Source organism: Ambystoma mexicanum, chromosome 9 (genome assembly GCF_040938575.1).
Source record: "Ambystoma mexicanum isolate Mex_15411 chromosome 9, UKY_AmexF1_1, whole genome shotgun sequence".
NCBI classification, from domain to species: domain Eukaryota; kingdom Metazoa; phylum Chordata; class Amphibia; order Caudata; family Ambystomatidae; genus Ambystoma; species Ambystoma mexicanum.
This window is the reverse complement of record NC_090931.1, coordinates 605,616,198-605,630,569: the sequence shown is the minus strand read 5'-3', so window position 1 is coordinate 605,630,569 and position 14,372 is coordinate 605,616,198. Positions and strand designations below refer to the sequence as shown.

General features: G+C 48.1%; 1 protein-coding gene across 1 annotated transcript in view; it reads left to right on the top strand.

Moving 5' to 3' along the window:
- The window catches only part of CPD (carboxypeptidase D), a 750,705-nt gene that overhangs the window by 357,085 nt on the left and 379,248 nt on the right, over positions 1-14,372 (top strand). The window contains exon 11 of the mRNA XM_069615245.1: positions 5,152-5,321. Within this exon, the coding sequence (XP_069471346.1) occupies positions 5,152-5,321 (170 nt within the window). The remainder of the gene's footprint in view (positions 1-5,151; positions 5,322-14,372) is intronic.

Genomic DNA, 14,372 nt, shown 5'->3' with positions numbered 1-14,372 from the left:
TGTCAGACATTTAATGTTTTTGTGCCTAATGACCATTTGAGCCCGTCACATCTCTTCTTACACTACGACCTGGGGTGCCATTTGGTACCAATTACTTTTGTGGTAGGCTGTTGTGTACTAACACATCTGCATTTATATTGTATTTGTTTTTCAAAAGTATGGCTTTGTTTTGTTTTTTATTATTGGCATTGACTGTTTACTTAAAGATAAATGCATATATCTTTAGAGATATAAGATAGATAAAAGATAGATCATATCTCAAACCACACTCACCTCCCATATTGCTACGCTTACTCTCTTCTGTACACCATTACACAATTAGAGTGCAGCTATATTCCTCCATCAGTTTTGGCCTAGCTGCTCACATACGAACATTAACACATAAACATAACATTAACACATTAGCATAATTGTCCGAAACATCCGCCGGTAGGCGGAAGCCGGCCCTGCAACAGAGAAGGCCCGACAAAATAAGCCCCTGTTTGCCCCTGTTTGCCACAGGGCGCAACGCGGCTCCGGACAATCTGTCCTAAAATTCACTGCTGCCCTCAGCTCGGCTGCCATCATTGTCCTAGTAAGCTGAACATTGCGTCCCAGACTCGAACCGCCGACAAAACGGAAGTCTATACTACCGCAGCGCATACGATTCCACTGCCTGCCACCTCAGCACAAACACAATCCCCTCTCTTTATACTGTCCATGCACACTGTACATGTCTGTTGTCAATATGCATGTAATGCTTGCTCCAAAGCTGAGCATATTCGCCCATGTGCACCCACAATGCTGACAAGCCCCTCATCCTTGCGCCCCACCTTAAAATTATGCATTTCATCCCTCAGAACCCTTTATTGTAACTCATACGGGCAAACCATACATAGACACGAGTACCTAATCCTCATGCCGTATCTCTTGCCTTATAATTGTGACTCTTGATAGCGCCTTATATCTGCACCTTTATCTCTGTGCCGTATGACTGTAACGCATGATTGCGCCTTATGATGGTGCCTTACCTCTGTGCTTTGCAACTGCGCTATACTTTGACACACTGCATTCCAGCCCATAGAACCTTATACTGCGCCCCATACTGGAAATCCACATCTAGACACAAGTACCTACCACTGTGCCGCATGATTGTGCATTATCATTGTGCCTCACACTAGATCTATCGAGCAACTGCCCATTGTGCCTGCTCCAAGAAACCTACAACCAGCCTACAGTGCCCCTCTTAGAAGCCATGAACCCTGTCCTAGCCATAATTATGATCCTAATGACAAATCTCTTAGATACTACGGCCACCAATATGACCCTCACCAACTCGGCCCAGAGATTCCTATCCATGGATAAATCACTACCACCATCTGACCTGATCAGGCCTACCCACTTCCTACCTCCCATCATTCCTACACTGAAGACAACACACCCAATCAGCAAAAACATTCAACACATATCTGAGACTTTAACACCAGCTCAGTGGATCCTCCGCTTCGCAAGCAAGCCTAAGCTTAATCAACCCTTCTCTACCAACTGGAAAAATCACAGATTAGGTTCCAGACTCCCCAACCTAGCGGCATCTAAGCAGAATCCATGCAACACCTTCCACAACGCCAAATCCACTCGGGAACCTGCCAACCCCTCTCCCCGCAAAAAAAAAACCACCAACAAAAAGACCAAGGAAACCCACAAAATCAGTGGTGCACTCATCAATGCCAGATCTCTCGTAGCCCATGCCACCGAAATCACAGACATCACAACCAACCAACTCCACTTCCTTGCCGTCACAGAGATTTGGCTCAACAAAGCCGCTGGTCCTGCCCTCTTCTTAGCTATCCCTCTAAAGGAGGAGGCATAGCATTAATTTGAAAATCCTGCCTCGACATGAGAGAAATGGAAACTTCCCCCACTCGTTCCATCGAACTGCTATCAGTCAAATAACAACTATCTGCCTCCCGTACAGTCTCCATGCACCTGGTTACGGCCCCCCAGGCTCTCTAGGAACTTTCGAAGAAGGCAGAACGACCCTCCTCAATACCAATACTAAACCTAGCTCCCAAACTATCCTACTCGGAGACTTCAACCTAGGTCTGAATGATCCGAGCGACACAAATGCCACTGTCCTATCCAATGCCATCACAGAGGCAGGCCACACCCTCAGGAATAACGGACCCACCCACACAAAAGGTTGCACGCTAGATTGGATTGGATCGCAGACATCAACTGCCTGTCCTCCATAACAGATTCCGAACCTTGCGCATGGACAGATCACAACCTGATCTCATTCACCATCCAAGATAGTCTTCCAACTAACTCAGCTAAACCCATGGCCCCTCCGGCCCGAACTAGAAACAGAAAAAACATCAGTTCCCAACCTCCTTCCCTTGCTACAACCCATCACTAACTTTGGAAACCTACCCTCCAATCGCACAGACCTAGTCGACCTATACAATATCAATTCAGCTATCAATACAATTGCACCACTCAAACTCAGTAAGGAGAAACTCATTGCCCACCTAAACACGTGGTTCACGCCTAGCCTAAAAGCCTTGCGCATTGAAAAAAGACTTGCTGAGAACAGATGGAAAAACAACCCAACAGCACAGAACAAGCATCTTCTCACTACACTGGCCACTAAGTACAAAAAGGAAATCATACAAGCAAAAAAAGACACCTTTAACGATAGAATAGAAAAGGCCAGCTCCAATACCAGAGAAATCTTCACAATCCTAAGGGAACTCGAAACCCCGGTCACTCCCAGGGACACCTGCATCAAAAATAAATCCTCGTGTACAGACCTCCAAAACGCCCTCTGCAACAAAATTACCCTGCTCCAAGAAAAAATGAATGCCAAAAAAACGACCCTACACAAGATTGCAATAGAAACGCAAGAAGCCATCCTCCAAGAAACCTACTCCAAGCAAGCCAGTCCTAGTCGCCAATTTAAATTCAAAACTATCTCAACCACTGAGACTGAGAAAATAATTTCGTCCCTAAAAACCGTCTAAATGCCTGGGAGACACTTGCCCCGCACCCATTGATAAAGAAGCCGCAAAAAAAACTAGCCCCGTTCATCTCTAATTTCATCAACACCTCCTTCAAATCTTGTTCAGTACCCAGCAATCTCAAAGATGCTTGGGTATTACCCTTACTAAAAAAGCCCAATCTAGACCCCAATACTCCCACTAATTTAGGCCAATCACAACCGTACCCTTTCTTAAAATTCTTGACAAAGCTGCCTACATCCAGATTCAAGCTTATCTGGAGATCAACAACCTACTAGGTACACGCCAATCAGGTTTCAAACCTAGACATGGGATCTCATTGACCTGAAGAACCAATTAGATGATAGGAAAGACAAAGGGGAAGCCTCAATCCTTCTCCTACTAGACCTGTCCGCCGCGTTTGACCTCGTCGATCACAAGGTCCTGTGCAATCACCTCAAAACAGCCACCCACTTCTCTAAGGAAGCCACCACTTGGATAAGCTCATTCTTGGACAGCGGGTCCATGTGAGTCTTCTCAACTACCTCCGCAGCAGACCCACTACCTATCACATGCAGAGTTCCACAAGGCTCCTGCATCTCTCCAACCTTATATAACCTCTTAACAAAGCCACTATTTGACATACTGGACAATCTGGGTGTCTCATATACCAACTATACTGAAACACTCAGATTCTCATCCCGCTCCTAGGCGACTATGACAAAAACACAACCCTGATTAACAAAATCTAATTATTCAAACATGGATGGCCACACACGGCCTATGTCTCAACGACGAAAAAACTGAGCTCCTACTCATTGGGGCCCCAAATAAACGGACTAAATTATCCACCATGTATAACTCCATCCTCATCGATGGAATTAAGATCAAAGTCTCTAAGGAGCTGAAGACCCTAGGCTTCTACCTAGACTCTGCCCTCAACCTCAAACAAATCAACGCCACAGCGGCCGCCACCAACTACACATGCAAATTGATTTACGCATGTAAACCATTCCTGTCCACGGCAAGCTGTATTACAATTCCGGAAGCCTTAATTCATTCCAAAGTGGAATGCTGCAATGCCTTATATCTAGGCACCAGAAAACGCAACACCACTAAACTCCAGATTATCCAGAATAATGCCCTTAGAGCCACTCTATATGCATACCCAAATCCCACCACATCTCTCACGTAAGACTCAAGACCAACTGGCTTTCCATCAACGACTGAATCAAGTTAAAATCGCTCCACCTCACTCATAAATGCCTGTCCAGCAAGGCTCCAAATACCTCTTAGACAGATTTACCAAACACACCTCAGCTCGTCCCATCAGAAAAGCTCAATCCAACAGTCTTGTACTACCCAGGTTTAAGCTATAAAAAAAACTGAGGTGCTAGCTTCCCAGTCCTGGCCGCACAACTCTGGGACTCTATCCCAGGCACACTAAGAGACATATCCCACTTCCATTGCTTCAAGACTAAAGTCAAGAAGTGGCTGCACTCCCTAGACTTCCGACCATCTGGCCTGCTCTCTTGCACCTCTCCATAGCCGAAAAGGAAAATATATTGTAAATATGTAGTTTGTTGCCACACTCACCTGTATATATCTGTTTATATATGCATACTGTATATTTCTCTGTACTCGTTACCCTGTATTTTATTTTCCTGTCACATGTAACCTTGTAACTTGATCTGCGCCCAGATGCCCATGGGCCCGACACGCACCATAAATGAATAAACCATAAACCAAACACCTCATCATTCTAATAAAGCGCAGCTATATCCCATGACAAACTGGCCTAGCTGCACACAAGTGTCCTACAGGCCCAACTCAGCCAGAACCTAGTCTTGGCATCCACCCGCCAGACTGCACACATTCAACTTATATCAATACCACCACACCTAATGCTAGGATGCAGCTGCCATCAGGCAATTACATCAGCTGCACACATAACTGGTGCTACCAAGCACCCTGCAACACCTTATTCTCTTAACTGACCTGGACTACAGTACAAAAGGGTGTTCAACCTACCAATGCTTTGAGGTCATACTAATGATATATAGAGTGCTATATAAATGCCAAATAACATCATAAAATTCTGCCAAGCTGTGAACCCCTCCCTCTTCTTTCCTCAATATTTGCATTTTTAGCAGGCTAAACGGTTTTATCTCTCTAGGTTCACCGGGGTGTCAAGGGATTTGTCCTGGATGATACTGATCAGCGGGGCATATTGAAGGCCACAATCAGCGTTGCAGACATTAACCACCCTGTCACGTCTGGTGAGTCTGGAGATTACTGGCGGCTCCTGGTTCCTGGCATTTACAGAATCACAGCATCTGCTAGAGGGTGAGTGGATGGCACCTGGGAAAAACAGCATTTGTGCTGCTCTTTTAATATTTGTGTTCTGATGGCAGCCGTCTCTGGATAAAGGATGTTTATCCCTTTCTACGACTATAGCCATGCAGTCTGCACTCTACTGTTACTAATTATTGTTTGCAATTACTATTTTTGGATTGGTCAGGACTGCTTGAGCCAAGCCATAAAATGGAACTATTACCTAACACCTTGGACCTCATTTCTGTGCCCTATTTATTGCTATATGGTAGTTGTTGTGGTTATGCAGCACTTTCCACCTTTTCTTAATTAGTACTAGTGTGGAAGGAGGGGCAGCAGCCTCCCAGCCAATCGGGAGGCTCAGAACGGGGGCTTTACCACTCAATAAATGCCCCCCACTCCGAGCCTCCTCAGAAGCGGGAGGCAGCCATATTTCTGCCAGGACACTGATACGTGTGCCCCCGCGCTCCCCTCCCCCACACCCTTTTTCACATATTGAATACCCCTCCTCCCACCCCTGCCCCGCTTACTTGGTGCTCCCTTGACCTTTGCTGCCGTCGGGAACACTAGTGTTCCTGGTACATCCCTGTCGCAGCAATGGCCACCATGAAAAGTGAGAAGGAAACACTTGTAGTTCCCTTCTCCCTTTCGATCTCAGCCATCTTGGATTGCTTTTTTTTTTAAAGTAAAAAAAAAATGGCAAGCACGCTGTTTCTCAACTGGAAAAAGAAAAAGCTATTAGTATGCCAGTACAACGTGCTGGGATACTAATGGCAATACACCGCTAGCTGGGGGCGGAGGGCGGGCAAGGGGATTAGGGGGACTTGACTGGTAATGCCTTCAGCTCTGGATGCATGGCAAACATTCTGCTTCCAGCTATCACTGGCCAATCTTGTGACAGATTTGTTTTATTTCTCCATGCCTAGATATTGCACCTTCTACAAAACTGTAATAAAAAAAAAAATACTTCTCAATCTCGTTGAACTGTCTGTATGCGTTTGCAAATGTCTTCTCTGAATCTGAGAGCTTAACCTGTATGAGCTTAATGTTCTGTTGGCAGACCTAAATCTGGTGCTCAGAGTAAATTGGAATGGGCAAATATGTTAGTAAAATTATATTTCGAAGGGATTGTGTCCTCCGACGTATTCCTTATCTTATCTTAGATATCTCCTTCCAGCTTTGCTGGCCTCGGAAAATGTTTCTCTAGAGGGCGCTGCGCGTCGACATCCGCCGAGTCGATGTCCCTCGACAGCCGCCGTATCGACGTCATCCTGTCTATAAAGGCTGCGCGCAGCGTCCGTTGCTCAGTTCCGTTTTTCCGCGCTTACTCAGTGCCTCGGAATACCGTTGCTCAGTTTCGTAAACAATTTATCCTATTTACCTCGAGATATTCGATCCGTACTCGATGGCTTCCTCGTCGGAACCGACGACCCCTCGGTCCGGCTTCAAAAAATGCCGAGATTGTGGGAAAAAGATGTCGCTGACTGACCCTCACAGAGTTTGTCTGTGGTGTTTGGGAGCTGAACACCATTGTTCGGAGTGCGAGGACTGTATGTCCATGACAGCTAAGGCCCTTAAGGAGCGTAGGGGGAAGCTGGAGAAAGGTAAGACTTCAAAAGCTTCTTCTTCCTCGACGAAGTCGAGACATTCGTCTCCTCGTCACCATTCGCGCTCCAGGTCTCGGAGTGGGTCCCATCACTCCTCGAGATCGAAGCACTCGAAGAGGAGACGTCGAAGATCCCCTTCTCCGTCCTCCTCTTCCTCTGTTTCTCCTAAGAGAATCCCTTGCCCCACGAAACATAGTTCCCGGGCTGAATGGGAGGAATTCCGCAAAAATATGATGAGCGTCTTCGAGAAAGCGGCCTCGACCCCCTCGAAGACTGCCGAGAGCCATGCTCTGGTCGAAAGACCCGAAGGTCAAAAACGCTGCGAGTCGCAGTACCCGGCGAAGGAAGCTTCTCGAGCGCGTCACGAACCCTCGAGTAAAGTTATGACCTCGAAACCTTCTTCGAAGGTTCCGTCGACGCCGAGGTCGGTGTCTTCCACGCCGTTGTCGACGGGACCTTCGACACACGGGTCTGTCGACTCGACACCATCTTCGACACCGGCGTCGACGCCAAGGAAAGTCACGGTTACGACGCACCCAGTGACTATCCCCAGGTCCTCGATGACTATGGCGTCGAGATTGTCGACTTCCTCGAGCAGAATCCCAATTCTATCGAGGACCTCGAGGCCTCCGCCTTTGTTTTCGATGCCACGCCCGAAGCCTTCAGCGTCGACGACATCGACGTTTTCGAGGCCGATTATGACAAGTTTGGCACCCTCTGCCTTTGAGATGGGTTTTACACCCTTTGTGAGTTCAGAACAATTGAGAACTATGTCCTCAATTTTGGAAGAGGGAGAACTTTCTGAACAGGAAGACACATTTGAGTTGCAGGGACCTGCAACCCCAGTTAGAGAGGAGTTATCCTCAGAAGAACGCAGGTTAAAGGATCTTCATGATTCCTTACATTGGGCAAGTGGGTTAGACACTTCCCCTGAGGTGGAGTTTGCTAGGCCAGACCCGGGGGAGCATGCTGAAACCCCCTATAGAGCCTTAATGGCCAGGATCACAGAATTTATGGGGTGGTCAACACCTTCACAGGCTTTCCAACAAGATGACCTCACGGATATTCTTGGCAAAGGTCCACAGGAGGATCCTGTAGTGCCTTTTCATAAAGCTTTTCAGAGGAAGATTATGACGAACTGGGAAACCCCAGATGTCGTCCCGGCAGTAAATAAAAAGCTGTCTACAAAATACAGGGTATCTTCTGCAGACCCGGAGTTTTTGTCAAAACACCCATCCCCAGAAAGTCTGGTGGTACAGGCAGCATCTTCTACTGACGTCAAGACTGCTTACCCTACCGTCCCACAGGACAGGGACGATAAGAAATATGATGCTATGGCAAAGAAAGTTTTTTCGGCATGTAGCATGGCGTTAAAATCTGTTAATGCTACTTGCGCCCTTGCTAGATTCAGCCATACACTTTGGCCGTGTGCTGCTACAGCGGCTGACTGCATCCCGGAGGGAGAAGAAAGGGAGGCGTTCCTAAATATCATACAGGACGGTAAAGACGCTATTTGCGAATCCCTCCAGACGGGCATTGATTCGGCTGACAGTATCAGCAGAGCAATAGCGGCAAGTACAACAACCAGGAGATTCGCTTGGTTGAGAGTCTGGTTTTGCCCCAGATCTGCAAGCCAGGCTCTTGAACATGCCATTCGATGGCTCTTCTTTGTTTGGGAAAAAGGCGGATGACAGTTTAGAAAAACTGCAGACATCAAAAGCAGCAGCAAAATCCCTAGGCGCTGCAATCCGTCAGACACCTTTTCGTCCCACAGGAACCTCTACGAGGGGCAAGTCCTTTCGCTTCTACTCCGCATTCGGAAGAGGTAGAGGACGACCGGCTCAAAGGGGACAAAGAAGAACTACCCGAGGTGGACGGGGTAGATATTCAAAAGCCGCAGCAACAGCAGGTGCCTCTTTACCATCGGCATCTGCATCAGCCGCCCCAAAACCACTCTGAGGACTTCCCTCACAGGACACCTGTAGGAGGCAGGTTAACTCAACATCTGGCGGAATGGCAGGCTATCACGTCAGATGCTTGGGCATTGGAAACAGTTGCCCAAGGTTACTGCCTGCCTCTCCTACGCATACCTCAGTCATCCACCGGGGATCAGCTCTCAGAAAGCTCCAGATCCGCTCCTCTTGCAGGAAATTTTAGACCTGCTAGAGAAAGGTGCCATAGAACTGGTACCTGTAGCGGAGAGGAACAAGGGCTGGTACTCCCCTTACTTTCTCATTCCAAAGAAAGACGGAGGTCTGAGACCCATCTTGGACTTGCGAGAATTGAACAAATTCCTCAGGAAAGACAAATTCAAGATGGTAACTCTTTCTCAGATCCTTCAGGCCCTTCAGTTCCAGGACTGGTTGGTATCTCTGGACCTTCAGGACGCTTATTTCCATGTGCCAATCCATCTCAAACACAGGAAATACCTGAGGTTCGCAATTGGCAACTCTCATTATCAATTTCGAGTGCTGCCATTTGGGCTGACCTCCGCCCCGAGGGTCTTCACCAAGTTAATGTCGGTAGTGGCTGCAAGTCTAAGGAGGAAAGGGATTCACGTCTACCCCTACCTGGACGATTGGTTGATCAGGGCTGTATCTTCGGAACAAGCTCAGATCCAGCTAAATCACGTTTGCCACTCCCTTCACAGACTGGGATTCTCCCTCAATTAACAGAAGTCACAAATGATACCATCGCAGAGACTCCAGTTCATCGGAGCGATCCTGGACACTTCCTTGGTAAAAGCCTCGCCACCAGAGGTGGCTCAAGATATTCTACAGATGGTTACCAAGTTCCAAAATGCCCAACGTCTCCCAGCCTTTGACTTTTTGAGGTTGCTAGGCCTCATGGCATCCTGCATTTTCCTAGTGCCAGAGGCTCGCCTGAGAATGAGATCCGTCCAGTGGGCACTGAGAACTCAGTGGTCACAATTCTCAGGGAGAATGACAGATCTTCTTCAGGTGCCCGACAGGGTGGCTCGAGACCTTCAGTGGTGGGCCTGTCAGGAGAACATTCTGAAAGGAGAACAGTTTTGGCAACCCTGGCCGGAGATAACAGTAGTCACGGATGCCTCACTCACGGGGTCGGGAGCCCACGCCAACGACTTGACCATCAGCGGTCGTTGGTCTCCATCGGAGTCCAGACTACATATCAACCTGTTAGAGCTGAGGGCCATCAGACTTGCGCTGAAGGCTTTCCTACCATCTGTACAAGGAAAGAATGTCCTGATAATGACAGACAACACAGTGGCCATGCATTACCTCAACAAAAGAGGAGGCGTAGGATCACTACCTCTGTGCAGAGAGGCGATGCAGCTCTGGTTTTGGGCAATCCAAGAAGGAATCTCTCTATCGGCAGTTCACCTAGCCGGAGAGAAGAACTTGACAGCGGACGCTCTGAGCAGGCAAAGCACAGTCTCCCACGAGTGGGAACTAGCTCAGGAAGTCGTTCAAGAGATCTTCGCCCTTTGGGGAACCCCTCAGGTGGATCTGTATGCCACCAGTGTCAACAGGAAGTGCGATCTGTTCTGTTCAACGGAATTTCCCCCGAGAGGAGCTCTGGGAGTCATAGTGGACTGGGAGTTTCCGCTTCTGCACGCGTTTCCACCGGTCCCTGTCATTCCTCAAATGATCAGGAGGTTGAGAAGATTCCGGAAAACCATGATCCTAATTGCCCCGGATTGGGCCAGGAGAACGTGGTACCCGGACCTTCTAGACTTGTCCATCTGCCCTCCAATTCGACTTCCACTCAGAGAGAATCTGCTCTCACAGAAGGGAGGTCAGGTTCTCCATCCAGACATCAAAACCCTCAACCTTCACGCTTGACTTCTGAAAGGCTGAGGTACAAGGATTGGGACCACCCTGATGATGATATGGAGGTGTTGCTTTCGGCAAGAAGGCCAGCAACAAAATCTTTATACCGCTGCCGTTGGAACAGATTTTGCAGCTGGTGTAGGGATAAGAATATCGATCCCTTTTCATGCGGTACACCAATGGTTTTGTCCTTCCTACTCTATTTAGCAAATTCAGGCCTTCAAGTTGGCACCATCAAGGGCTATCTCGCAGCGCTATCCATCTTTAAGCGCACTGCGGAAGAACCATCCTATTTCAAGTTACCCTTGGTAATACATTTTCTAAAGGGGTTAACTAACGTTTATCCCCCAAGACCATTCCAGGTTCCCCTATGGGATTTAAACTTAGTCCTAACTTTCCTGATGGGCACACCTTTCGAACCACTCCAATCTTGTTTAAGATTTCTTACCCTTAAAACTGTTTTATTAATAGCACTTACATCTGCTAGAAGGATGAGCGAGTTACAAGCTCTTTCTTGTAAACCCCCTCATACAATCTTTCACAAAGACAAAGTTGTCCTGCAAGTGAAGCCTAATTTCCTCCCAAAGGTGGTTTCTGAATTCCATATCACTCAGAAGATTACCCTGCCATCTTTCTATCCTCCTCCTCATCCGGGGAAAGAGGAAGAGAGGTTACACAGGCTGGACCCTAGAAGGGCTTTAAGTTTTTTACATCAGTAGACTGGCCAGGATAAGACAAGCAGACCAGCTGTTTTAGGCTACACAGGTCACAAGCTGGGGTTACCGATAACTAAGCAGACCATTTCCAGATGGATCATTCTAGCCATTTTGGAATGTTATAAACTGGCAGGAAAAGAGCCCCCTCAAAACTTTAGGGCTCATTCGACCAGAGGTATTGCAGCTTCATCGGCCCTCAAAAAAGGAGTGCCGGTTAAAGACATTTGTGCGGCCGCCACATGGTCGTCCGTCCATACCTTTACACGATTTTACAACTTGGATTCCTCCTCCAGTCAAGAGACTAGGTTTGGAAGGGCAGTATTGCACTCTATTCATCAATAGAAGGCAGCATGAAGTCAGTACTCCCACCTCCAATAATAGAATACTGCTATGGGAGCCTATCTAAGTTAAGGAATACGTTGGAGGACACAATACCTTTGAAGAACAAATTACTTCTTACCTTGTAACGTTCTTTCAATGGGATGTTCCTCTGACGTATTCCTTATCGACCCTCCCATCCATCCCCGCAGTTCTACTTCCCTTGTTGTTACAGCTTACGCTCCTTCAGGGTGATTAGTCTAGTCCAGACAGAAATACTGTGGGCTACAAAACGGAACTGAGCAACGGACGCTGCGCGTGGCCTTTATAGGCAGGATGACGATGTCGATATGGCAGCTGTCGAGGGACATCGACTCGGCGGACGTCGACGCGCAGCGCCCTCTAGAGAAAAATTTTCTGAGGCCAGCAGAGCTGGAAGGAGATATCTAAGATAAGATGAGGAATACGTCGGAGGAACATCCCATCGAAAGAACGTTACAAGGTAAGAAGTAACTTGTTCTTTTTTATGGCAAGGCGGATTGGTCTTCTAAGTGTTGCACATTTTAATAGAGGCAAAATAGCAGTGTATGGCTGGGGCTGTCTTGGACGGGAAGGGACTGTTTGCCTGTAATGCGAGGACTGTAATTGTTTTGTTTTTTTTAAAAGAGTTTTGTAGGACGCTAAGTGTACTTAAAAGGAACCACATTTTGGAGCAGCGAGATGTGGAAAGATGAGGGTTGGTGTAGGAATTGAAAATTCACCACTTGGCCTGAAGAGTTGTCCGGTTTATTGAAGTTGTTTCAAACTGAGACATGACGGTTTAAGGCTAGCCTTTACAAATGGGTGCATGTTGGGGATGTGGTGGAGAAAGAGGTACACATTCTCAGCCGATTTTAACATTGAGAACAGCTGATGCAACACTGCTCCTCTAGTTTATGAATGCATTTATTTCAAAGTCCCCAGGTTTCCAGAGAGAGACTATTTCCATACATGCTCCCTTCCTTCCCTCATCTAAGGAATGTGTAGTAGTGTGTTCTCACATTTCCAGAAAATGTGATTATGCTCCCCTCACCCAACCCTTGCAAATCAAGAGACTAGCTTCACAATGTTTTGTTTCCCTCCCCCCACCTCCTCAAGTCGGTTTATTAGCATTTAAATTCAGTATAAAGCTTGTAACAATCAATAGGGTCAACGACCCAGACCATCAAATGAAGTGCAACTCTATCCTTCAGTTCTACACCAATGATTATTCTTTTTTGTTGATAAATCTAAATCATATCTCCTCAATTAGTAACTCTGCTAGCGAGCATCAGGGCAAAGAAAACCGAGAGCCAAAGATGTGACCAGCATATCAAGCAGACTAAAAATGGAGGTAACTCAGATGTGCAATTCAGGGTGAACCGGAACACTACAGCCAACCCCAAGGCCCTCCCAACCCGTAATCAATCTACCAGATCAAATACAGGAACAGGAGATGGTGGTCGGTTAATGTCCTTTGGGACCACCTTAATAGCATCTAACAGAGTGGAAATGTACTACTCGCCTTGGTATGCTACACTTGGAGTCTCGGGGAAATTGAGTCACCAGTAGCTAGCATATCTGTACTCCCAATATATCAATATAGCACTACAGTGAAGGGGCACACACCAGGTACTGTCTACCACAAAATGATGAACCAAACAATATTCCACAAGAACAAATAGTCTCTGAATCAACCTCTGGGCAGGTGTTGATTCCTTGATTATTTCTGGGGGGCGCAGAAGCTCGGGAGCCTGACCCGTCGTCTCCCCTCATCAGGCTGACACAAACCGTGTCAATTGCAGTATTTACTACAATTTCTCCACCAAACCTCTACTTTTCTCAGTCTTAATGCTGGGGGCACCAACTGACAAAATTTAGTTAACAATCAGACCCTCCATCCACCTCATCTTTGATGCGGCCTCCTCCTCAGTGAGCCTTCCCGCGCTCCCCTACGCTGCCAGTGTCACCAAAGACTGTCCCACCCCGCCTCCACCGCCACCGGATCAAGGCGGCCTCACACACCCGTGACTGGCAGTCCCGTCTGCTGCTTCCTGAGGATCTTAAGGCGTTGCTTCAGCGGACCCGGCGCGGTGCCGCGCTCCCACAAGGCCTCCTCGCTTCACCACCATCTACTGCGTCTCATCTGGAGGCGCCCTGCGAACTGAGGCAGTCGAGCAGTGGGCTCCTGCAACGCTGCTGCTGTGCCAGACTCGCCGAGGTAGTGTCCCCCGACGATCCCTCCTCCAACCGCCCCATCCAGCCCGTCTCACCTAGAGCTTCCCTACGGGCCGAGGCAGCTGGCAGCTTGGGTCCACGAAGAGCTGCTGCAACGCTCCACTCACCGTGGCGCCGTGTCTCCCCAGCAGATAAGAGGCCTCCTTCTTCCACCCTCCTCCGGCGCAACGTGCACATCGCGGCTCTGCTGGCTGAGGCGGCAGTGAGCCTCACTGCCGCGGCTGTGCCCACCGGACCAGCACCCAAGCTGTGGACCTCCCCACAGGGACTCATCCCGACGACCCCTCCTCCAACCGCCCCCACCTTCCTCCGGCGCAGGTGGGGCCCCGCAGGCTGAGGCAGCAGTGAGCCTCG